Here is a 23,943-nt window from a genome sequence, read left to right as displayed (position 1 = left end):
ATTTATTCTATTTAAGGATTATAGCCGCACGGCTATACGCTTTAAATATTCGAATTTATTCACTTTAAATAAATTTTCATGGAGATCTACAATACTTGATCATAACCATGTATAGCTTTGCCCCTTGTTTGCGCCGCTGAAGAACACGCGGCGACAAGAATGACATTTACATTCCACTTAAAAATTCTTCCTGTGCGTGGTCTTGGCGTGTTCAATGAAGCAAGACTTGAAGTCGAACTCTCGGGTGCACAAATAGCACATGTATCTCTCGGATGCAATAACCAGATGGACTAGCTGCTTGTGCTTCAGCAAGGAAGCGTTGCTGGAAAATGTTTCAAGGCACAACTCACTATTTATTTTTTTGTCTCTTTAACATTTCATGATCAAACAACAGACATAAATGGCATTCTCATTTAAGAATAATTAACATAAATTAAAGTGATCAAGTAATTGTGCGTGTGGAAACAGAAAAGGCATATAATATAAATCTAGAAAGATCATTTATATGTTGGCTGCTAAAAAAGTGTGAACATATCAAATATTTATAATAATAGCAAAACGATTTTTTTCTCCCTTTAGAACATTTACAATCATATTCTCTATTTTTTAGTATTTTATTATTATAAAAAAACGATAGTATTTATTGATGAAACAAAATAAGTACAAAGCCACAAAAGTGCTAAATTGGGTACAATATCTCTAGTGACCAAACACAACAACATGTTGATTTGATATGGAGAGAATTAAGCTAGCAACCCAAAGCGCCTAAACTCATACTAACAATACAAATTCACCGCGTAATGGCAAAAACGACAGATTCGTATCGCAACCAAAAAGCTACAGAGAATTAAAATAAAATATTGAAAACTCCTAAAGAGTAATAGACTAAAACAAACAAAGAAACTTGATCACCGTTCCACATCCTCTCCGGTAACCTAAAAGACTCATAACGCCATACTGACTAAACCCTTAGTGGCGCACTAGCTAAACCCCAGCCCACACAAACCGACAACATCCATGATTGTAACTCCGAACTCTGAATTGGAGCCAAAACCCTGTGTATGTGGACCAAAAGTGACAACTAAATCTTGGTGACAATGGTATTTTACGGTGGCTGCTTAAAAAATAGCTACAAACCAGCATGGGGCAGAGACCACCTCCCCCTTGCTGTGGCTAAATGGCATTGGGGGGTAGGGTTTTTTTTTACTGAGAGGAGAATACGAGCAATTAAAATTGAGTTAAAAATACACACAATCTATTTTAGAAGTATCACATTTGAACTCCAATCATACTCCTTAGTTTAGCATTAAATTATAGGGAGCTACTATGGGTTCTTTCTCTCTCCTCAAATTTAGAAGTTCATAGAGATCTCCCTATTTTAAGAGGTGGATAGGGAGCATGGTTGGAGTTAAAATTTTCCAATCCTCCATAAAATTTGTATAAATAGGTGATTTAGGGTGTCAATTGCGAGTGCCAATTGCGGGTGCTCTTACTCATGATCGAATACATGTCGTTGGATGTGACGACCTCTTGGTACATAACCGCGGAGTGCGCGCGTTAGTACAAACCGCGCCACCCTAACTAATTTTAGAGGCCGAAATTTAAAGCGCGAAATTTAATTATTCCAAAACCAAAACCAGTCCGTTGTTTCTCTCGCTCTCAAATTTTGAAAGCTGAAATGCGAACTCGCTACCTCAACATCGACTACTTCACCGTCACTCCAATCCAAGCCCTAGAAACCCTAACCTTCCTTCACCTCCCAATCCCTCACCTCGCTCACTCTCATCTCTCAACCTTCAATGGCCTCCATTTCCTCCACTTCGACTCGGTCCTGGAAGTTTCGCTCCAAATCGAACAGTTACCGATCGAAACCGCTCTCTCCAAGTTCTTCTCTGACGTTCTTCCTCAGAGTATCGATCTCGATGCTCCAGACTTTGAGATCGTCGGTTCGTCTCCAACTTCTAGAAGTTTCGGTTCCGGAAGCCATGTGCTACAGTTTTCAGAGGTAACTGATTAGGAATTTGATGAGTATTCACAATGTAGTTAATTTTGAAATTGCCTGTGGATAAAGCTTTCAATTATAGGATTGTCATGCTTCTTCTTCTTCAAATGAAAAAAAGAGTTACGAGAATGATCAATCAATCTAACTTATAGGTTCTGTTTGGACGCTATGCGTATTGTGTATTAGAAGAAGAGGCTACATAGGAAAATTCAGTCTATAATTCTCTCGAATTGTTTTCCTATTTTTTTGAAATTTAATTATGGCAATTGCTAATAACGTTTAAAGAAAGAGGAAAATTACTAAAGAAGCGACTGCTGATTGATTGATTTTAGCTGCTGACAGTATTATTTAAGAACTAAGAAAATTTATAAATCGTTTTTTTGTTTCTCAATTTCTCATTGCTTATGCTACAAAATGTTGTTATGAGTACAATTTTTCCGCTATTTAGTATGTGGAGACCACGGGACAATGAGAAGCTACGTATTTTATTCATTTTTAGTCTTACTTTTGATGTATGGAAATCTAAAAAGAAGGCTAACTGCACGAAGTACATATTTTCTCCTCTCCTTTATTTCTACTCAATGTTTCAGTTTGTCTAGTTGACAACTTCATAGGGAAGCTCTTACTTTGATGTCAAAGTTGATAGAAGATTATGAATTCTGAAACTGAACTTATATTTTAGGCAGTTCTGGTAATTACATTTCAAAGTAATTCAAAAGTACCTGTATAAATTGTGCTTAGTGGTATTCGTATAATATTTTGGTTTCTGGTGGTGACCTTCTGCAGAAAGCCGAGGTTCTCAAAAAAGAGAAGGAATTAGAGAATCAACTTACGTTTGCTTCCGGTCCTCTGGAGATTGAAATTCGGAAAGTATGACAATGACATTTTCAGATTTCACAGCTGTTATCATGTTTGTTCTGGTCTGAACAGCCAAACTTATGTTACTGTAGAAGGATAATGGCAGAACAGATGAAGAGAAAGATGCAATCAAATATAATGTACTCCAATTTGAAACACAAGAGCTGGATGTATTCTTGGTAAAATGAATGTCTATCTGGTAATGTACAATTTGGTTCCACATCCACATGAGAATTACTATGTTTACATAATATTTTCGTCTGTTATGTGCAGGAAAATGCTTACATTTATGAGAAAGAGGAGATCCAGATTATTTCAGAAGTTCAAGAGACTCAAATTAACCTAGTAAATGTCTCTTGAAAATTCATGATTCAGTTATAAGTTGCTATTGTACTAAGCTTCAGTCTTTCTAATCAGTTGATGCAGGATAAATAGCACTGGCACTTCCCAACCTTAGAGTGACTTGTCTGTCTTATATGTGATTAAATTTTAATGGTGAAACATAATATTTGCCAGTTGTAATGATTATAACCGTAATTATTTTCTTAATTGTCATATTAGGTAGTGCGATTCTAAGGTTTTTTAAACTTATTTTATTTTTGGGAATTTCCCTTTGATAGGGAAGGGATGGATCTAGAAATAATTATAGGTTGCATTCTCCTTAGTCAGCTTGATTGCTAACAAGTACTGATATTAAATTTTGTCTAGGGGTATGTGTTTCTGATCCCTAACTGTATATTATTAGGGGGATGCTAATGAAGTAGACTTTTTCTTTCAGGAAATGTTCAATCTTACAATAGAGTATCCTTGGGAAGTTCATGAATCAGTTCATACAGTTGAAGACTTTCATTCAGAGTATCCCATGGATCAAAAGGCTTATTTGTTCGAAGATGATGGTTCTTATAAGGACGAAATGCACTTTTATCAGACTTTCCCTCTATTAGAAGCAAATGAGATAACTCTGCAAACTTTGACAGGTTTGTCAGTTGAGGATGAACTTTCTTCTGTTTACGAAAATATTGAGCCCCAACATTGGGCTCAAAAGGATAACCTGAATGGCAAGGAGCTTTTGGGTACCAAGGAATACGGGATATTAGAACAGTGTCTTAGATCTGATGTTGAGTCCCTTGACATTACTCCTGAGATGGACTTATTAAGCATGGTGGAAATGTCACAGATTCAGGGAAACATCACATATCAAGGAGTGTCCTTAGGTGCTTGTTTTCAGTCTATGAGCCCGGTTGTTTTTCAGGAATTTCAGATTCTTGATTTGGACACATCTCAGAATTTTGAAGTCCTCTTTACTGCACAAACAGCAAATGAACCAGAAACGTGTCACTGGATGTTTAACGGAGACATGAACTTCAGTACTTTAATTGTCAGTCATGAGCTAGCCCTGGTTGATGAAACATTCAAATCATTGCCTGTACCTGTTCTCTCTGATCATGAAAAGATAAGTTCGTCATATGTTGTTATTGAGAAAACACTAAATGACTTAAAACCGCAGCCCCTATCTGCTTCAGATAGGATTTACTTGGATTGGCATCTTCTCGAGAAAGATAAATTCAATTTTCAGACTTATTCCTCCCATCAGAAAATGTTGGAGGACATGAGTTCACTCAGCACCTGTTTTGATTGGGATTCCTATGATGAAGGAAAGTTGGTGTATAACTTTGCTTTCTCCGATGATGCTGTAGATGGGTTAAACACAGAAGAAAACAAAGAAATACAGGAGTTGCTTTCTGATGGCATTCCCATGCTTGCTGGTCATCTTGGAGATGGTTCAGCCAAACTATCAGACGACAATTTTCCACAGCAAAAAAACGGAGAGGATATAGATAAAAGAAGTGCTGAGAGGGCTTCATCATTTTTCGAGTCTATGTCCCAATTCAATGATATTGACTTTTTCTTGAATCCTCGGAAGGCCTCTACAGGTGAAAATAGCAATTGTGCAGTTACCAAAGTTGATAACACTGCGACATTTACCAAGGTTTTTCCCTGCAATTACTCGTTACTTATGTGAATTTGTCTCTCTTGTTTATCTCATTGTTTATCTGTTGTTTCATATATGGATAGTTTATAAATTCAAACTTACCACTCTACAAATAACGCAAGCTGTATGCACAGGGAGAACAGTCTCATTCTACGTCTGCTCCAGTTGGGAATATAAACGATCAGAAGTCAAAGGAACACTTGAACATTTTTCCTGATGAGGAAAAGAATGATGTGAGATCTAAAGGAGCAGCAAATGAAGTAGAAGCTAGGAGTATGCCCCTACCCAATCCTTCTATGCCATCTGCAATGGACACTGAGCGTACTCAACAGAACATGATGTCTTTCCCTGAGATGGTCATTATTGTAAACACTCAAAATCTTGATAAGGAAATGATAGTATCTAGAAGAAGTACCTACCAAAAAATTCTTGCAAAGGAGAAAGAAGGGGCACAAGTTGTAGAACGTGATTCAGATTTACCTGTGGATATTATAATCAGTTCTGCAATTTGTTTAGTGTGGTATGATTGCAGAAACATAGGAAAGAAAGCAACTGCTCTTGATGAAGCTTCTTCATGCTTACCTTTGTGCATTGAGGACATTGCCACAAATGTTTTGACATTGCTGAGTTTCACTTTCAGTGGCTGCATTATGGTAGTTACCATTACAATGTTTTGCAGTTTTTACTCTTTTTTATTTGCTTTGCTAAATCTTTACTTCTTGCTTAGCTCATAGGGCAAATGAGTCAACTTTAGCATCCTTAGATTCTAGATTCTAGTTGATTTACTTTTCCGCACTGAAGTGATATAAATTCTTTTTATTCTTGTGTTTTATCTTTCAACAGGTGTTTGAGGGAGAACAGAGCTTCCTTTCCACTGTAATGGAATCCTCAGATGGACTTTATGCTGCCGCAGCGAGCCTGGGAATTGATTTGCAGCTTTTCAACTCGTACTCATCTGAGTTGACTGATGAAATTATATTGAGCTGCATGGGATATGCCACGAAGTTGACTAGGTGGATATATCCTCAAATGCCTGAATCGGAAACTCTTGCAGAATCATTCCTTACTAAGTTTCCTTCGGTAAATTCCTTGACAGCTCATGCAATACTGTCTTCAGGAGGCTTGCTCAAAGAGTTTCTTGAATGGTCCTATGAAACCAGGATCTGTGCAATCCAAAAATATCAAGTTCCTGATGAAAGTATCACACTATTCAGTGCTTTATGCAAATATGGTGAACTGCAAGATTCTAAATCAATTATGACAGACTGCTCCTCTTCAGTGTCTTCAGGTCCGGATTCGGGAAGATTCAGAAAGAGACGAAAATACAATGGTAGCCCTGACAAATATGAGATACAAATGAATGGCTTATTGCACCTGGAGCAGTTAAACCGATTCACTGATGACATCTTGGATCCTTCTACAATTTCCAAGCTATCTGATTCATGTATGTCAAAAAGCCCCAAAAGACATGATGAATTCAGAAAGCCTAGGTTCTCTCAGAATGATTTGCTTGATCAAGAACAGGGTTTGGATATGGATATGATGATGAGTCCTTTTAGGGTTCTTGAGACATATGATTCTCAGATCGCCAAAGGGCCTCAGTCATTAAACGAGATAAAAAGGTCTTGTTTATCTTCGGAGGGTAAGCTGTCAGGCCAGAAACACCGATCAGATATGCCTATCATGAACAAATTTGATTTGAATACCATGAAGAACTCTGAGATTCTGCATGAGGACCTAAGAGGGGAAGTTATTGACCTAACAGATAGTCCTGTATTAGATGAGGACTTTTCTTCCATTGCCAACTCCATGAAATTCTCATCTTTGATGCCTGAGTTGGAAATAGATTCCACAAGGAAGTCTAAAGCTGCGAGAAAATTGTCATTTGATTCAAGCAGTCATCGTACTTTCCCAACAGCTGCTGAAATCAACTCAAGTTCAACTGTTTGGCATTCTGTAAAAGACCCGAGAAAAAGTTCGCAAGTTGGAGCCAACAATAACTCAGATACGGATCTTGAACACGATGTTTTCTCATTGAGACACCGTAATAACCCCTTAGAGAAGAGTTTCATGCAGAGGTCCGGTGGAAAATCCCAAGGGCTACATCTCCACGAGAATGATATATCACATTATGGAGGAACACCACTCAAAAATGCTCTCCGTTCAGGCAATTCACAACAAAATACTCCCTGGACAATAGAGTTTCTGAACAGAATCAAGGAAAAGAGCAGGTTGCGTCAACAGTCCCTTCCACGTGACTTATCTGGACCTAGTTTGGGTTATTTAGGGAATGTTTCGAAAGTTACCAAGAGAAGAAGTCCGTCAATTATTGAGTTTTTCAAGTACCAAGGTGGTAACACCCCGAGAAAGTTACCAGAAACAAAGAGGCAGAAGCGACCTTTACAATCATCAAGCTCATCCAAGAAAGAAAAAGGTTCAGCATCTCCTCTTACCGCATGGACACCTGCTGATAAGAGAGCGAGACAGGTTGCCTAGTATCCCTTTTGGCATTTTGATAGTTTGAATTTTGTTTTATTATAATTCACTTGCATAGACGGCATTCCTGTCTTTGATGGTTTCATACTGATATCAATTAATTTATTTATTCACTTGATCAACTGCAGACACTATCTTTTGCAATGAATGATAGCGGAAGCCAAACTAAGCTGGTCTGGAGTGATGGAAGTCATGGTCTGAGGAAGAAGTTTTAGATTCAAACACGACAGGGCTAGGTATGTTGGTGCAGATGTTTCTTTTTATATTTTCCTGGATGGAACATTCAAATGATATATGTTGCATGTCGGTTTCTGAATGGATACTTTTCTGCCAGTTCTGATTCTGCTGTAATTAGCATTGATATGACAAAATCGTTGGAATATAATTGGCCTCTTATCAGTGTGCTTGAGCATAACATTTTTGAATAAATTAGTGGCGAATGGCTATGCTAGACGTGTAGCCAAAAATATTGATCAGCTAGTAACTAGAAACTCATGTCACAACTTCTCGTATTCTCTAATGTGCTTTTTTACCCTGTCCATGTCTTAATTTGCGAAGATGCTTTGCATGCATCTCTCTCTCTCTCGTTCGTTTAGTGGCTACCCACGTCGTATTGATCACTACTGACAATTAACTGAACTCGAACTACTTCAATGTCCCAATTTTATGATAGACATCTCTGTTTTCATTAACCAAATTTGCACGTTGAAAAAAGTTGTATATTAAATTCTCTAGACGAATATCATGAATGAATGGGTAATACCTGCATGATGCAAAAAAATTATGTTAACTATAATGACATGGTACAATATTCATGAAAACTCAACTCACTTATGAATCCTGGATCTTCATCCTTCGTACTCCCAGATGGATTCTAATTGGAGAGCGATGAACAGAGTCATGAGAAAGTAATGTCTATTGCTGCACACAGTCTATGTCTTGATAATACTCGGGTAATGGCCTAATAGTAATGGATAATGCTCTAGATTAGTCTTATCGATAAATGAAAATCAGGGAGAAATATAAATAAATAAAAATTAATTAGGAAACCATTAGATATTTAAAGAGTATACCCAGGCGGCTATACTATTTATTAATTAATTTAATTTAAAAGGACCTGCATAGCGCCTAGGTGGCCCAATTTATCTATTTATTTATTTTAAAGCGTATAGCCGCGTGACTATACTCTATAAATACCGTAATCTGAATTTCTCTTTTTTAATTACTTTAAATTATTACTTATGTTTTAATTATTGTTTACTCAATGAATAATTAGTATTTGAGAATTTATTAATTTTAAATTTTTAAAAAACTAAATACTATTTATTAAGTAATATCATTTATGAAGTTAATTAAAATATTTAATACTAATTATTCGTTAGAGAAATAATAGTTAGAATATCATTACTAATTAAAGTAATTAAATCAGGCTAAGATATTATTTAATTACTAAAAATAAATTTTAAAAAAAAAATTATTGACCTAAAGATACTAAGTTTATATTTATTTTTAAAAAAAACCTCTCCCGACGAATTTTCGTTGGTAGATGTGTGACTTTCATCGGGAGAGATCTAATCCGGCAAATATTTGCCGGCATAGCCTTGTGCCAAATAAATTTCTTTGGGAGAGGTTGCTTTGCCTTTTTTTTCTTCTTCTTTTTTTTAAAAATAAAAAAATAAAAAAATAAAATTAGTTTCTTAACTTTTGTTTTTTGGCCAACTTTGATTTAATATATGTAATTAAGTAATACCTTAGCCTTTTTTTAATTACCTTAATTAGTAATTATGTTTTAATTATTATTTCTTTAGTGAATATTTAAATATTTTACTGATTTCGTAAATAACTTGGTAAATAGGAAGTATTAATTAAAATATGTGCATACGTGTACAATACGTGTATTACACATTTGCTTTTATATATATAAAAAAATGTGCATTATATTGAGTCTTTAAGATGTGTACTGAAAACGGAAGTATTATTGACAAATATGTACGTACAGGTATAATACGGATATTAAATGAGAAAATGCTAAATTCTTTATACGGGTAATAACTCTGAAAAAGTAAAAAAATCAAAAGGGGACAATAGCTATACATTGGGATAGTAGTTACGTTTTTTAAATAACTATACCTTTTTAATAGCATAATTTGGATTTCTCTCTTTTAATTACTTAAATTAATGATAAATAATCGTGTGATGTGTGATTCAATCAAGAACTTGACAGGTTCTGCAATTGTAGTTGTTTTTTTTTTTTGGTTGGTAAAAAAAATATGAGGGCTAGGTTGGGTAAGGAGAAAGGAAAAGAGGAAAAAGGAGGGAGTCGAGGTAGGGATAGTTTGAGAATAATGGAGGGTCAATGGAGAGTGAAATAGCGCCAGAAGAAGGAAACAAAAATCTCAAATTGGATAAGAACTGATAGAGTTCATAAGTATATACATTGGAAGGCTGCATCCATTGGAAGTTTGGCAAATGCTTGACTCACAAGAATGAAGCCTAAGTTGAAATTAGTTCCACATTGGAAAACTAGAGTTCCTTGAAGGTCTTTATAAGACTTAGTCTTTGGGTCAATATCTAATTAGTTGGTATAATGATTAATTAATATATATATTTAATTAATCAAAAGATGGGCCTTAGGTTTGAAAACTTGATTTATTATATCTTCATATAGCTTTGTGTTTTCCTTTGTACAAACACAAGAAATTTTTTATCAGCTTACAAGTAAAGCATTTGAGGCCTCGGTTTGAGCTTGAGCCGGAGATTTGTTTGGCAAAGTCTCCTTTCAGTTCTGTCGTGTCTGCATTGTAGACAAAGTACTTCGCCACGAAGAGGAAGAAGAGCAGGTTGAGAGAGCTCAAGACAGACAAGAACAAACAGTAGTAGTCGAAATGAGATATGTTTAGGTTGTCCAAAATACAACCCCTGCCATGTTGCTTGGTGTTGTTTGAAACTGTTGAGAGAAGAAAACTACTAAGAAAGCTTCCAATTCCCAAGCTGGTTGTGAAGTATGAGGTCCCCAGCTGCAATTCCGTACTCTGTACAGTTCCCAAGGCTCAACACCTCAGAGGATGCTAGTTCTTCTTACTGCTTCTGAGGTTACGCACAGTCATTACAAGTTGTTGCCGTTCACCTTCAACCTCTGCAAATCTGAGACTTATCTCTGAATATCTTTCTTGCATATCCTTTAGTTCTTTTTCCATAGATTTGTTTCTTTCCTTCAGTAACGTCAATTCAGTCAGCAAGTCTGTAAAATTATTCTCATCACTGGTATGGAAAGTGGCGGCTTTCAACTTTTTCTCTGAGCAGTCTTCTGTTTTCCTGTGAAATACAATGAAAAGTTAATAAATGGCTATTCTGTAGAGTTGCACTCTACTTCTTTACTGGTGACAGTAGTTCTCTTTGCTCACATCTACATGCATACTTTGATCAAACTCAAAAATAAAAAACAATAAACAGCTGGTATGTAGATGGAATGGTATAATTGGATAATTAGTTGGGATAAGCAGAGATGAAGTCAAAGTTTGATTGATTGAATGCTTGTACCTTTGACCCTGTAACTGAGATATTTGTTTCCTCAAGCTTTCTTTTGCCAATGCTTCCTTAGATAAGGTATCCTTAAACTCCTTGTGCTGGGTCCTCAGGTTTTCCACTTCTGACTTCAGATAAGCGATTGTCGTTTCCTTCTCTTCTTTTAAAGATCTCATATTGGTAAGTTCATGATGTGTTTTCTCTGCTTCCTGCTTTGCGGAAGCAAATCTTTTCTCCAAATTATCCTTTTCAACATTCAAACACTGGATCCGCATCTCATTTTCAGCAATTAGTTTGTTCATTTGTTTCAAATCTCCTCTCAATTTCTCTTCCTCCTGTTTTGTGGAGTTAGAATTCTCTTCTGTGAGCCTTTCTATCTCAGCTTTGAGCATTTGCATTTTCATTGAGAGAGCTTCATGTTCTTCCTCCTCATGCTTTTTTGCATGTTCAAGGAGCTGGGATTTATTGTCTAGTTCCAATGATATCTGCTCTATATGTTTTGCTTTCACATCAATCTGGTTGACAAGATCTTGCAATCTTACTTCATTCTGGTCCTTAATCAGCTCTAACTCTTCATTGGCTTCCTGGAGCATCTCTTCCAGAATTCTGTTCTGCTGACGCAGTTCATTAGCTTCTGCCAGTGCTTTTGTGGCCTGCTTCTCATTTTCATCAACCTTAGATGTCATTTCCACAGAAAGCCTTCTAAACTCCTCTTGAAGACGCTCAGCTGTAACAGAATTATTCCACCTTGTCTTTTTCAATGTTTCCTCTGCTTGGATGGCCCTCTGTTCTTGCTCAACCTTGGCACATGTCACAGCCTCCAGTTTCTCTTCAAACCCCTTGGCCTGTGTCTCCAGTTCTATCTCCAAAGACTTAACCTCACTTTCAAGTTCCTGAATGGAGATCAAACATTCTGCAAATTCATGTGCTTGCTTCTCAATTGTTTCTTCTGATCTCTCCAACTGAGATTCAAGCTCTTTTATAGTAGCTATATAGCCTGCCCGCTCATTTTCCATCTCTGTTCGTAGTCTTTCTTGGTTACGATCTAACTTCAAAGAGATGCCATAGTTGTCCTGCTTTAAAAGGTCATGGTCCAAGGTGAGCTGTTTTATATGCGCATCTTGCTCTTCCCTCTTCTTCTCGTGGGTGTCTATTTCACTAAGAAGTTCTCTGATCTTAAGCTTCAAGGATTCTACTTCCTGGACATCACTGTGCTTCTTAGTCAGTTTCTCTGCAGATTTTTGGTTTTCTTCCTCAAACATTTTACCCATCACTTTGGAATTCTTTTCAGTTTCTAACTTGCTTGAAAGATCAGATACTTCCCTTTTTTTCTTCTCCAACGCGTCTTCAAGATCCTTCAACACTAGGACCAACTCAGAATTTGAATCTCGTGTCTTCTGCAGTTGCAAGTGAAGATTGGTTCTAACTTTCTTTTCAAAATTAAGCTCTTGCTTCATTGCTTCTAACTGATCTCTTGTATCCTTGGTCTCGGGCTGCAACTTTTTGAAAGCCTGTTCCCCATCGCTACGTCCCTGCGAGGACTTCAGTTGTTCGCATTCTATTCTGAGTGCATCTCTCTCCTCTTTAAGGCTAATAACTTGTCTTGAGAGATTCTGTCCTTGTTTACTCTCTTTGGCCATCTGTTTCCGAAGAGACTGTAACTCCAGTTCTGATAGGTCTGCCTGCCTCATAAGAATAGCAATTTCATTTCTGAGTTTTTCAATGGAATCATCTGAACCCGTTTGCACCCTTTCGGTTGGAAGCTTGTCTTCAACACTATTTGGTGAATCAAATAAACTTCCATCTGATGACCAATCCAAGCTTGATTTTTGACGCATATGGTTTTTTCTTGCGGTGGCACCGTTGTTTCCGTTTTGAGGCATGGAGTTTTGTTCAAGGGGTGACAGGGAGCTGGCAGCATCCTGATGGCCATTAGTGGTTTTGTCACAGGCTCCATTCTGTTCGACAACATGAAATACATCTGTGTTAAGTTCATTTTAATAATTTCATCCCGTCTGAACTGCGTTAAAAGAAAATGCTAGAAAATACCGTACTTCCGTAAAACTGAGGTGGTTGCCTCCATCTGTATCCCAATTGCTGTTCTGGTTGTCCATGCTGCTATGGCGTGAAAGAGTCGGATCATCATCTTCTTCAATTTCCCTGAGATTAGATAAATTTTATTAATAACTAGCAGAAGGGGAAAGCAAAAGAAAATTAAAATACATAAAAGTTAGAGAAGGAAAAAATGATGTGTTAGTGTTAATTGTCACCTTTGATCACCATCTTCCTGAATCCTGTGAATTGTTACCTGTCTCAATAATTTTCGTAAGTATTAGGTTTTTTTTTTTGTTGAAGTCAATGACATTGAAGTTTTGTTTTGTTCTGAGAATAGACAGAACTAGTTGTGTTAAATCATGAGAATTTCTCTCGTGCGTGTGTGTGTTTCAGAGTGAGAGAAAGAGAGAGGGACTGACATGTAAAACTACACCAGAGTTTGCAAATTTAAGGGGCAGAATGACTGTTAGGGGTTCAGTTTCTGCCACAATATCTGCAAAATCAATTGAAGCTTCTCCAAGATAACCAGCTTTTGATGAGCCCTGCAATAACCCATTAGAATTAGAAAATACCAAAAGAAGCCCAGAAACAAGAAGGCAAAGTGAGAAAAAGAAAAACTCTCAAAACAATATATTATTCCGTACGGTTGAAACAATGAAGTGATAAATCTTCTCTTTCAGTTTTCCCGTTTTTGATTCCTCAATGAGTTTCACTGATTCATAAACTGGATTCTCCCAAATACAGGTTCCATCCTGAACTGCAGCTTTTCCTAGTTTCACCGTGGGCTTTCCGACGTCGTCCGGCACCAAAGACAACATCAAAGCAGGCTTTTTCAATTTCGGCACCTGAGATGAAAATGGTCAGGAAGAAACCAGGTATGATCAACCTTGTCTCTGTAGATCACATTTGAGATGAACTCGTTTGAATACAAAAAATTGAAACTTCCAACCCATTGAGAACAAGTAGTAGCAGGAAAGAAGATGGTTTAGTTTATGTGTGTCGAAAATCATACCTGCGTTGCCTGAAACTGCAGTTGGAATATAGCTTTTATCTTCTTCTTCTTGCTCCATGACTTGAACATGTTTTTCAGTCTTCTTGAGTCTTGTTGAGTTTTCAGATCTCAGAAATCCAAGTCACTGTCTTCCTCTAAGAGACTAAGACTTTAGCAAACAATGCCTGCTTTTCTGAGCTTATTCACCGAAAGGATTAGGTTGCTATGGTTAGAAGAAGTCCAAGTAAGGTATTTTTCTTTGAAAATAACAAATGAATATTCTGGAAATGCAACTAAAATGCCGTCTAGCTGTTAAACCTCATATCTAGCTGTAAGTACTAGATACTTCGTAGACTTTGAAGAAGAAGACTCAGGGCAGGGCAGCAAAAGATACAAATAAAAAAATGTAATTGCAGAAACAAAATAAGAAGCTTCGCTGTAATGGATTTAATGCAATCGTTATATGCTTCAAGAAGGATATCTAAATCGCATTACAGTTTACTTTCCGCTTTTAAAAAGGTTAATAATGCGTCCTAGAGTTTAAATGACGGAAATTACCCCTCCTCTTTTTTGGTATGTAAAACGGCACTGCTTTTTAATTTTAGATCTTGATTAGATGGCCTTCTTTTCTTTCCGCGCTCGAAATCCAATATACGGGTTAGGTCAGTTGATTAAGACAATATATTCGCCTTTTTATACTTGAGTTCGAACCTCCTCTCCCTGTACATTATTAAACTTATATAAAATATCGTTATTGTGAAAAGAAAAATTAATAGTGAAAACTTGACTTGACGAGCGTTTGAAGGTGTAATAGGCCACTCAAAAAGTGATATGAGGACAACCAGAGTTTGATAGGTCACCCTGGAAGCATTGATTAAGAAAATGGTCCTGCCATGAGAAAAACAATCTCATCATCATATGGCCCGCCCAGTCTGGAAAAGATGAATAAAAAGTTGCTACATTTATGTGAGTGCCTGCCTGCCTTGTCGGTTGTCCAAGACTAAGCTAAATTCCTCAATTAATAAGAAAATAATTGAGGAAGCACATGGCAAGGTTGGAGCCTTGGTTCAACGTCAACACGTGCCCTGCTCTGTGCTCCACGTGATCGTATTTATCTTCTTTCCCTTATTTTCTTATAAATTCGGAAAATGAAATTTCTTATTTTTGCCGAGTATGAAATTTCTTGGTATGGAAAACAGGACAGTACTCAGGATTCAGGAGCAGACAGTTTTGTCATAAACATTTAAATGACATTCTGGCTGGCTGGGCTGGGCATATGAATGGCATCCTGGATGTCTGTGTCTGTTCCCGAATCACTACTTCACCAATAAATTGCTTAGGATTTGAACTCAAAAACGACGTAGCATAGCATGTATGTATAATAATATGAGTGGGCATGCTAGATGACTTGCTCTTCTCCTCGTAGTTTAGTCAGCCAATTAAGGATTGCAGACGATTAACTAGAAAACGACGTAGTTTGTTTTCTGTTTGAGCCCAGCATCCAATTCAGTCGGGCCTCGTCATGCTTGGGCTGAATTTGGGCTTTTAATCAGGACTTTCATTGGATCATGATGGGTCCCTTCTTAATCAGGGTATGAATATGATGTCACCAATGACTTCAACTACCAAGTGATTGAATTACCCTAATGGTTAGTGGTGGTGGGTAGATGTTTGCAGAAATAGAGAAGGGAGCATTTTTGCTCACCACTTTAATTATAGGTGTATCCTCACTACCATCCTCAATGCTTGACACATGTCCATAGGTGTAATCATTATTCTATAAATACAAAGCAAAAATTAACTATAGTTATGTCAATAGACACGTGTCAAGCATTGAGAATGATGATGAGAGTACACCTATGATTAAAGTGGTGAGCAAAAATGCACCCAATAGAGAAACCCCTTACCCTGAGAGAGGCAGGGAGAAATAATATAATAGAAGACTAAAGAAAGGAAAACGACACAAAATATAACACCTAGTCAAAAAAGCCTCCTATGGACAAGGGCCCCGTGGCATCCATCACAGATTGTTTCAAGATCTCGATCCGACGGTCCAAATTGGCTCGCCATAAACAGGTGGAAAGTTTGAGAATACAAGACCAAGAAAAAGAGATGAAATCATAAAAGGGGTTTTCCATGTATATATATATTGACTTGATTTCAGGAGATAATTAATTAAGAAGAAGAGAAGAGGGAAGAAGAAAAGGAAAGAGATGGCGTTAAGGGTACCAGCAATTCCATTCACGTTTATTGCACACACGCTTGGAATCGCAGCTTTGGTTCTGGTTTTGGTTTGGAACATACACTTCAGAGGTGGTTTCGCATGGGAAGCTACAAACAAGAACCTCATCTTCAACGTAAGTCTCTCTCTCTCTCTCTCTCTTTCTGGGTTCTTTTAGGTTTATTATGCATAACTTTTCTTTTCATTTTTGTATAGTAGAGTAGATTGTCTTTGCATGAATTAGATGTTTGTTTGTTCTTGATTGATCGATCGATGTAAATTTGGTTTTGGCCATGGCAATCGAAGCTTGTCTATATATGCCTTTGATTCTTCTTCTTGATGATATGGTATTGGATACCACTCTTTTTTTAAATGTTGTTTTCTGACGACCGTTATTGGCGCTGGTGACTAAGACTTTTAAGCAAATGGTGCCTTATTTTTATCTTCTTTTGGGTGAGTGTGTAGATTATTGACTAAAGTTGAGAATTAAGAAACACTAATTAATAATAAATCACTTAATCAAGTTGAAGAGCAAGAAAAGTAGTCGTTTTTTATGGTAGGTGAAAGTGATGATGCATGGCACCTACCATTCTAAGTCTAACACACCTACCCCTGTAATTTGAATATCATCATTTATTTTGGTTTGGTGAATAAGTAGTTATTTTTATAGGGGGTTTTAGCGTAAATAAGTGGAACACGTATGGCGGCTAGCTACCATAACCATATAATGCATGGGTGCCTGGAGGGAGAGTTGTCCAACATTCAGCTTTGTTTCCAACTCTGGACAGGTGCCTGAAGTCTGTCTGTATCTGCCTACTTGGACACCTTCGTCTCTTGTGTGATGCTAAGTGAACGATCATCATTTATCCACATCAGCTGATGATGATATTCTTAAACAAATTACCAACAAAAGATAATAAATATATTCTTAAATCATTTTTCTCATCGTTTCTTTCTAGCACCTTCGTCTCTTGATTGGATTGGATTAGTATAGAATTGAGTTTATTTATCCTCTCCAGATAATAGATATATAATATAGCTGGCACTTGGCAGCCTGGCAACACTCGAGTATTCAAATCTTTCACAGTGGCCCCGCCTTCGATTCCTTTCCTAGGTCAATTTATTCAATCACTATACGACTGGCGTTCTCTTCTGGACTTTTTTTTACTTTTCCTAAATATTTTTATTTCTTTTGGGTCTGAAACTGAAAAGAAGAAAAGACTTAATTATAAAAATCCCGAAAAAGTCCAAGCGGCCCATAATGAAATTAACAAGGTAGATGGTCGTTCCGTTGAGTTTGAGTGGCCTTCTTGATCCATGCGAAATAAGTGAAAACAATGGCCCAATAGATAGCTACCTGCTTTTATTCTTTTGAAATTCATAATAATCTTTGTATTTGTACAGCTCCATCCTTTGCTGATGTTACTTGGTTTAATTCTCTTGGGAGGAGAAGGTAATTAAAAAGTTTCATCCCTCTTGCAATCTTAATTACTGAGTTTTGCACTTGGTCTGATGTTGATCCCAAAACCAAAAATTGCAGCCATTATTAGTTACAAATCACTTCCTTTGAAGAAACAGGTGAAGAAACTTATACACCTGGTTCTTCATGCTCTCGCATTAGCCCTGGGTATTATTGGTATTTATGCTGCATTCAAGAACCATAATGAGAGTGGGATTGCCAACCTCTACAGCTTGCACTCCTGGATTGGGATTGGGGTCATTGTTCTCTATGGCATTCAGGTATAAATCCTCAATCCCATTTTGCATAACCTAACCACTAAAAACTCAAAACTTATTTCCCAACATAGTGGTTGTTAACCGTTGATATATGTGGATCATAGTGAAGCATGCACGTATATATCAATAGTTGACAACCACCCACACAGTCGATCAAACATGACAATTGTAGTTCAAATTTTCCGTGAACCTAATTATTTGTATAATTTTGATGGGCAGTGGATATATGGGTTCTTGACTTTCTTCTACCCTGGAGGAAGTCCTACCCTAAGGAGTGAGACTATGCCATGGCATGTGGTATTTGGGCTCCTTGTGTACGTTTTGGCTGTGGCCAATGCTTCACTAGGGTTCTTAGAGAAGCTCACATTCCTTGAGAACTCAGGAGTGGCCAAATTTGGCTCTGAGGCCTTTCTTGTCAACTTCACTGCTCTCACCACAATATTATTTGGAGCCTTCGTTGTAATTTCAGTTCTTTCTGAAGCTCCTGCTCCCATTGAAGATGACCACAGCTATTCATCTATATGATTATATAACAATATTGTTAAATAGTGTACTTGGCTGTAAGTGCAAGGACTGAAGCGTGGGTATCTATTATTTATGATTTACGTGTAGCCTATACATGAACATGATAAAACATTTGTGACCACTTATTCATAATTATTGGCATGCCCATCTTAATTATTTTACTTTTATTTCATTGCAAGCTTCTTACTACGCTTGTGCGTGCGTGTGTGCGTGAGAGAGATTATAAGATTTCGAGAATCATAAAAATTGCATGTTCAATTTTATTGTTTGATAAGAATTAGATCATGCTGCTCGTGATACAACGTAATTATGTTGTGGTGTAAATGAGAGCAACAGGTTTTAATTTGTTGGTTTTGATTTTGGGAGACCAAAGATTATATATTGGTGTCATTGCAAGATTGCTCGCCACTCAGACACTCGAGCAAGAAGACAACTGCAAATTGCTCAAGTGATTTGGTAGAGTAGGTGGAATCTTAACCACTTGTGTACTCATCAATCAAGAGAATCCGAATGGCTCAAGGTAATTTTCCTTAAATTTGTTTCATGTTCTAAGATTCTACGCTAGCGCTATATAGACTGATTCAAAATTCATGGTTTATTCCTTCCTCTGTCAGAGCTTAAAGATATACAGAAGGAAGTCATTCAGTCTCGTGTAAAGACATGGGAGACCAAACAAAAAGCAAAAGTTGATAACAAGTAAGCAGAAGCATTAGCAATAGCAATCTTGGAAAAAGCCTTTAGAAATGAATTATACTAATCATGAGATAAAATTATGTATTGATGAACAGGGCTGACAAAATGATAGCCATCAACGAGGAGAAAAAGAACGCAAGTGAAATAGACCTGGAGGCCTTGGGGAAGAAGATTGAGGTCGTTGCATGGCTGCACTTTTATTTGTTTATCAAATTATTAATCTAATATTAACATTTAATTAATTTATATATGCATGATGGAGCAGACAAAAGTTGAGAAGCTAAGACATAAGGAACTGGAAAAAATGAAGAACAAAGAAGCTCACTCGATCAAGGTCACAGAAGACACCAAGGTCAAAATTGAAGCAAAACGCACCCATGGACTTCAGAAAGTTGAAAAGAAGGCTGAAAAATTTCGTGGCAGCAATTCTTTGCCAACCAAGTGTTTTGGTGTTTGTGTAGACGAGTGAAAATCCCCCCACAGCACACCACACTACACGCAATCAAATTTTCGTGTAATAAATAAATCAATAGTATCATAATTATAATAAAATTAGCTAATAAAGTAATTAACTGTGACATTTTTTTTAAGATGATATAAATGACTTAAGTGGATTTTATATTTTCCATCGTTTTGTCCAGAAACTGAATACAACCAATGAGAGACAGCACACACATTCGACCAAAAACAAAAGAGAGACAGCACACGACTACGACATATATAGTAATATCTACATTCTGTTTGAGGTCGGACACGTGTTCAATATGGACATAGACACATCCGCAGTTGCGCAGCAAAGGGGTCCACAACGTGGCACTGTGGCAGTTGGTGCTTTAACGTTTTCCAACTGCAGACAACACTTTGCTTTCTTGTTTGCCCAGTTGTATTTGGAACTCCAAATTTCGGTGGTAAGCCTTGCCACCTCAAAAACTATCAACAAAGTCTCAAAGAATTTTTTCATACAAAAGATGTTGATGTGTGAAGGAATTACTCCTAGGCTCCTTCGGTTTTTGACATCTCGAACTCTTAAATAATTATGTATTTAATATACTTGTATTCTCTTTTTCGTTTTTCTTCTAAATTTGACGATTCTAATTCCAATCATGATCTATAGTACGTACATGAACATGAGCAATCATTTGAGCTATAACTCTTTACACAAATCTCAATAGGTTTTTCTTCTTCCAAAGGATCTTTAATTAATTAATTTTGTAGTTGTCAAATTCTTGCGAGGGTTAATAATACAGACACAAACACATATGTCAAGCCTCAATGCAAATCAATCCACACAAAAAAAAAAAGAGGCAAATCAAACGATGGTGCAGGTGATGGCTTATTAGGTTTAAATTCTTATCATTTTCAATACAACTGTATGTATAGCCATGCATGCATGTGGCCTGGGCCAAGCTCTGTGGTCCTTTTGGGATCAATTCAATCCTCACAGAGCTGAAGTGGGAACAAAAAGATTTTCTTTCTCTTTCTATATTTCTTTTTGACTTGGCTCTTTGAATCAAGATTGAGAAACATTCTAAATGCAATAAATTACACAAAAAGATAGAATGATAATCAATTTTATATAAATCATTTCAGAATATTTCTTCTGTTATTATCTTTTTAATAAAGGAAACAAAATGAAGAGAGAGAGAGAGAGAGAGAGAGAGAGAGAGAGAGAGAGAGAGAGCAGTTGCAACTTGCAATGTTTGGCGTTTTGAGGGGGTGGATGGAAAAGTAGATGGATAAAGAAGGGTGGCAAGTCACTTTACAGTGTGGCCTACAAAGATTCCTTCGCCAATGCGAAAATCATAGAATCTTGACGAGAGCTGATGAGCTCCTGCTCTGTTATTCTTGATCGTACAAAATATCTATTTTTGGAAATAAATAAATAAATACAGATCACTTCAGTCCAAAAAGAAATTCCGAATAATTCTTTCATCATTCAATGTTGTTAATTTGTCTCTTATATGGAACCAAAACATTCGTTTACCTTTTCTAAAATGAAAACATTAGCTCACCCCTAATTACCAACACAAAGCCAACCTAACATTACCACTCTCTCTCTCTCTGTGAAAATCTGGAAACTCATAAACTGTCCAATTCAAACGGTAAAAAATATTCCCTCATAATTAGATTCTTCTTCTTTTGGCCTAATTCTGTATCAAAAATATTAATTTACTCAATTAAGAGTCACTAAAAGTTAAAGATAATATGCAATTTTTACTAGGTTTACTTTCTTTCTTTTTTGGATAATCAAAAGCTATTAAGTTACTTTATAAAAGAGAAAAACACATGTGTTTATTTTCACACGATACAATCGTCACTATTCCCCCAAATTATTATCACACCCTATGATGGTATGCGAAACATTTTACTTTTATCTATTAATAGAGACTTACGATATATAGTATTCGAACTTAGAATCTATTCTAACATTTAGAACAATAGTATGCACTTTAGAAATAACAATTTTGATTTTGGCGATGACAGACACTACCTTGTTAAACAATTAACACGCTGGTGCATAGAGAGAACCGCAGGAGGACCATAACAATGCTAATGCGAGACTGAACAACAATGGAGCTCTCCTTGATAATAACCCTTTCTTATTATAATAACAAAAGTTAATGCGTTTTTTCTTCTTTCTTTTAATTAATCACTTTGATTAAATTTTTCAGACTCTGTGTTTCTTACTCAAAAAGTATTGACAACTCAGAAGAGGCCACATGTACCTAGCATCCAGCTCATGAGCTAATTAGGTTTTTTTAAGTAACAGTTACCTTCCTCCAACTATACCACCTATACAATCTCAACCATATCTCTCTCTGTTGCTTGTATAATCTTCTTTCTTAGTACATACACAGTGAACCTGCTTTTGAAAGCTTCGAGTTTCTTCCATTTGCCAACAAAAAAAAAAAAAAAACCTTTTAGTAACAAAACAATAATATGGCAGAGACAGAGGAACCCAAGAAGTTAGAATCCGAATCACTCTCGGATCCTCCACCGGCTCCGGCTCCGGCCCCGGCAGAGGAAGAGAAGCCGGTTGTGGAAGCTCCAAAAGATCCTCAGCCAACTAAGGACAAATCTGAAACTCCACCACCCCCTGCTCCTGAACACAAGGCTGAGGCTGATCAGTCCAAAGTTCTTGCTATTGTTGAGAGTATATTTCTCCAAATCCCCCTCACTTTATTGTATTTTCTTTATTGTTAAAGTTTGTAACTTTATCTGCTTGGTTGGTGAGAAAAGCAAATCTCACTCTGATCACTTCTTTTATTTTCACCCCATCATGAATCTGATTTTCTTATTCTTTGATGACTTGGGATTGCTTGTCTGGCATATATGTTCTGTTTCTAATTCTTGAGATTTTTTGTTTTACTTTTTAATAAAAAAGATTGGTCTTTTAATGTTATTTTCCGCATGGTTTTTTTACCAATAATTATTTCCTTCTGTCCTCTTTTGGTCCCCGCTTGCTTTCTCTTATTGTTTTGAATTTCGTTTCCTTTTCCCTGTATTTTTGGAGTAGATATTGTTTTCTTTATCAAATTATATTTCATAGTCTTCTTCTTTTTGTTAGAAATTATATGTCAGTGTCAGGATTTAAAGTTCTGTTAGACACATCAGAATTTGAACTCCGAAAGTTCTTCCATTATATGGCCCAAATTACCATTGCTTTTGCTTGCTATATAATATCCTTGGCATCTCAAATTTGAAAGAAGCATTTATTTTTCTCCTCCCATAGAGCCTTCTGAACCTGCTGCCGAAGAGAAAAGTAAGGAGGGTTCAGTCAATCGAGGTGAGAGTTGTTTCATCCCGAGCTTCTTAATTTCAATCCTGCTTGTTGATGTAGGTTTAACTTTCTCCTATCTTCTTCAGATGCTGTGCTTGCAAGAGTTGCAACAGAGAAAAGGCTGTCACTTATCAGAGCATGGGAAGAAAGTGAAAAATCAAAGGCAGAGAATAAGTAAGGACTTTTCCTGAATACTGAGTTTAATTCAGTGAGCATCATATTATGCAAAAGTTTATGGAAGCTCTGGTATTGCTATCTGTAAACCAATGGAATCATTTCATTCTAACGAAATGATTAGATTTTCCATTTCCACCAAGTCTGTTTGATATAATTTGATATACTGAAGTGAATGTATTTTGTGTTGGAAAACAGAGCTCATAAAAAGCTATCTGCCGTTGGTTCATGGGAGAACACCAAGAAGGCAACTGTGGAGGCTGAGTTGAAAAAGATTGAGGTAACAATTCATTCGTTTCCTCGAGTGAGATAACATCAAATCCAGTACTTGAATTCCAATAAGAAAGAGAGCAATTTGTGCATGAGCAGGAAAAATTGGAGAAGAAAAAGGCAGAGTATGTGGAACAGATGAAAAACAAGATAGCTTTAATCCACAAGGCTGCAGAAGAAAAGAGGGCAGCGATCGAAGCTAAGCGCGGGGAAGATCTTCTAAAGGCGGAGGAAACAGCTGCAAAATACCGTGCCACAGGAAATACTCCTAAGAAACTCCTTCGTTGTTTTTCAGGCTAAAATAAATTCAGGTCCGGTTGACAACATTTGAATTATTTGTATATTCTGTTGGCTTGGAGGTACATTTTGTTGATTCAGATGTGTTTATTTCTTCTTCTTGAAATGGGGCATTGGCCAATGTTAGTTATTGTGTGTGTCTTGATAAAGTATGTGTGTATACATACTACATACACTTGATATGCAGAAAAAATCAACTTAACTTATTTGTCACAAACATTTTCTTTTTCCTCTTTTAGATTAATATTTCATTAATTAGACGATCATGATGAATGCTAGTAATGTAAATTATACGAGTGTGTAAACAAATTTATTTTGTTTAAAT

At 36.6% G+C, this 23,943-nt stretch overlaps 5 protein-coding genes across 5 annotated transcripts; 4 read left to right on the top strand and 1 right to left on the bottom strand.

Annotated features, from left to right (window-relative positions):
- Window positions 1-1,595: 1,595 nt before the first annotated feature.
- Window positions 1,596-13,804, top strand: SHOC1 (shortage in chiasmata 1). Its single transcript, XM_021971238.2, has 9 exons — window positions 1,596-2,005; window positions 2,789-2,872; window positions 2,953-3,039; window positions 3,134-3,205; window positions 3,639-4,850; window positions 4,988-5,506; window positions 5,697-7,340; window positions 7,478-7,585; window positions 13,674-13,804. Exons 1-8 carry the CDS (start codon window positions 1,679-1,681, stop codon window positions 7,562-7,564), a joined length of 4,032 nt encoding a protein of 1,343 aa, XP_021826930.2. The 5' UTR covers window positions 1,596-1,678; the 3' UTR covers window positions 7,565-7,585; window positions 13,674-13,804.
- LOC110767645 (Myosin heavy chain-related protein) lies at window positions 9,985-14,530 on the bottom strand. Its single transcript, XM_021971239.2, has 7 exons — window positions 13,942-14,530; window positions 13,574-13,774; window positions 13,349-13,471; window positions 13,145-13,182; window positions 12,929-13,034; window positions 10,890-12,832; window positions 9,985-10,664 (listed from the first exon to the last, which is right to left on the bottom strand). The coding sequence occupies exons 1-7, from the start codon at window positions 14,008-14,010 to the stop codon at window positions 10,418-10,420; spliced, it is 2,727 nt and encodes a 908-aa protein (XP_021826931.2). The 5' UTR covers window positions 14,011-14,530; the 3' UTR covers window positions 9,985-10,417.
- Window positions 14,531-15,838: 1,308 nt separating this feature from the next.
- Window positions 15,839-18,575, top strand: ACYB-2 (Cytochrome b561/ferric reductase transmembrane protein family). Its single transcript, XM_021971240.2, has 4 exons — window positions 15,839-16,277; window positions 17,546-17,594; window positions 17,682-17,881; window positions 18,098-18,575. Exons 1-4 carry the CDS (start codon window positions 16,134-16,136, stop codon window positions 18,401-18,403), a joined length of 699 nt encoding a protein of 232 aa, XP_021826932.1. The 5' UTR covers window positions 15,839-16,133; the 3' UTR covers window positions 18,404-18,575.
- A 141-nt stretch (window positions 18,576-18,716) lies between these two features.
- On the top strand, window positions 18,717-19,717 carry LOC110767766 (uncharacterized). The gene is made up of 4 exons (XM_021971413.2): window positions 18,717-18,923; window positions 19,018-19,099; window positions 19,192-19,273; window positions 19,362-19,717. Exons 1-4 carry the CDS (start codon window positions 18,914-18,916, stop codon window positions 19,563-19,565), a joined length of 378 nt encoding a protein of 125 aa, XP_021827105.1. The 5' UTR covers window positions 18,717-18,913; the 3' UTR covers window positions 19,566-19,717.
- Window positions 19,718-21,887: 2,170 nt separating this feature from the next.
- Window positions 21,888-23,835, top strand: LOC110767788 (remorin). The gene is made up of 5 exons (XM_021971443.2): window positions 21,888-22,250; window positions 22,830-22,883; window positions 22,964-23,051; window positions 23,250-23,331; window positions 23,421-23,835. The coding sequence occupies exons 1-5, from the start codon at window positions 22,037-22,039 to the stop codon at window positions 23,619-23,621; spliced, it is 639 nt and encodes a 212-aa protein (XP_021827135.1). The 5' UTR covers window positions 21,888-22,036; the 3' UTR covers window positions 23,622-23,835.
- The last annotated feature ends 108 nt before the right edge of the window (window positions 23,836-23,943 follow it).

The sequence above is a fragment of the Prunus avium genome, chromosome 2 (genome assembly GCF_965620075.1).
Source record: "Prunus avium chromosome 2, drPruAviu1.hap1.1, whole genome shotgun sequence".
NCBI classification, from domain to species: domain Eukaryota; kingdom Viridiplantae; phylum Streptophyta; class Magnoliopsida; order Rosales; family Rosaceae; genus Prunus; species Prunus avium.
This window is presented reverse-complemented; position numbering and strand designations above follow the sequence as displayed.

What these genes read in the sequence shown, in the direction of transcription:
- LOC110767645 (XM_021971239.2), bottom strand. Translation starts at nt 14,010, where the DNA reads ATGTTCAAGTCATGGAGCAAGAAGAAGAAGATAAAAGCTATATTCCAA. An exon ending in TGCAGTTTCAGGCAACGCAG is followed by an intron (nt 13,775 to 13,941) that starts GTATGATTTTCG and finishes TTTTCATCTCAG; the next exon opens with GTGCCGAAATTGAAAAAGCC. An exon ending in CAGGAAGATGGTGATCAAAG is followed by an intron (nt 13,035 to 13,144) that starts GTGACAATTAAC and finishes ATCTAATCTCAG; the next exon opens with GGAAATTGAAGAAGATGATG.
- LOC110767766 (XM_021971413.2), top strand. An exon ending in AAAGCAAAAGTTGATAACAA is followed by an intron (nt 19,100 to 19,191) that starts GTAAGCAGAAGC and finishes ATTGATGAACAG; the next exon opens with GGCTGACAAAATGATAGCCA. An exon ending in CCTTGGGGAAGAAGATTGAG is followed by an intron (nt 19,274 to 19,361) that starts GTCGTTGCATGG and finishes ATGATGGAGCAG; the next exon opens with ACAAAAGTTGAGAAGCTAAG.
- ACYB-2 (XM_021971240.2), top strand. Translation starts at nt 16,134, where the DNA reads ATGGCGTTAAGGGTACCAGCAATTCCATTCACGTTTATTGCACACACG. An exon ending in ACAAGAACCTCATCTTCAAC is followed by an intron (nt 16,278 to 17,545) that starts GTAAGTCTCTCT and finishes GTATTTGTACAG; the next exon opens with CTCCATCCTTTGCTGATGTT. An exon ending in TTGTTCTCTATGGCATTCAG is followed by an intron (nt 17,882 to 18,097) that starts GTATAAATCCTC and finishes TTTGATGGGCAG; the next exon opens with TGGATATATGGGTTCTTGAC.
- LOC110767788 (XM_021971443.2), top strand. Translation starts at nt 22,037, where the DNA reads ATGGCAGAGACAGAGGAACCCAAGAAGTTAGAATCCGAATCACTCTCG. An exon ending in GGAGGGTTCAGTCAATCGAG is followed by an intron (nt 22,884 to 22,963) that starts GTGAGAGTTGTT and finishes TATCTTCTTCAG; the next exon opens with ATGCTGTGCTTGCAAGAGTT. An exon ending in AAATCAAAGGCAGAGAATAA is followed by an intron (nt 23,052 to 23,249) that starts GTAAGGACTTTT and finishes GTTGGAAAACAG; the next exon opens with AGCTCATAAAAAGCTATCTG.
- SHOC1 (XM_021971238.2), top strand. Translation starts at nt 1,679, where the DNA reads ATGCGAACTCGCTACCTCAACATCGACTACTTCACCGTCACTCCAATC. An exon ending in ATGTGCTACAGTTTTCAGAG is followed by an intron (nt 2,006 to 2,788) that starts GTAACTGATTAG and finishes GACCTTCTGCAG; the next exon opens with AAAGCCGAGGTTCTCAAAAA. An exon ending in CTGATAAGAGAGCGAGACAG is followed by an intron (nt 7,341 to 7,477) that starts GTTGCCTAGTAT and finishes GATCAACTGCAG; the next exon opens with ACACTATCTTTTGCAATGAA.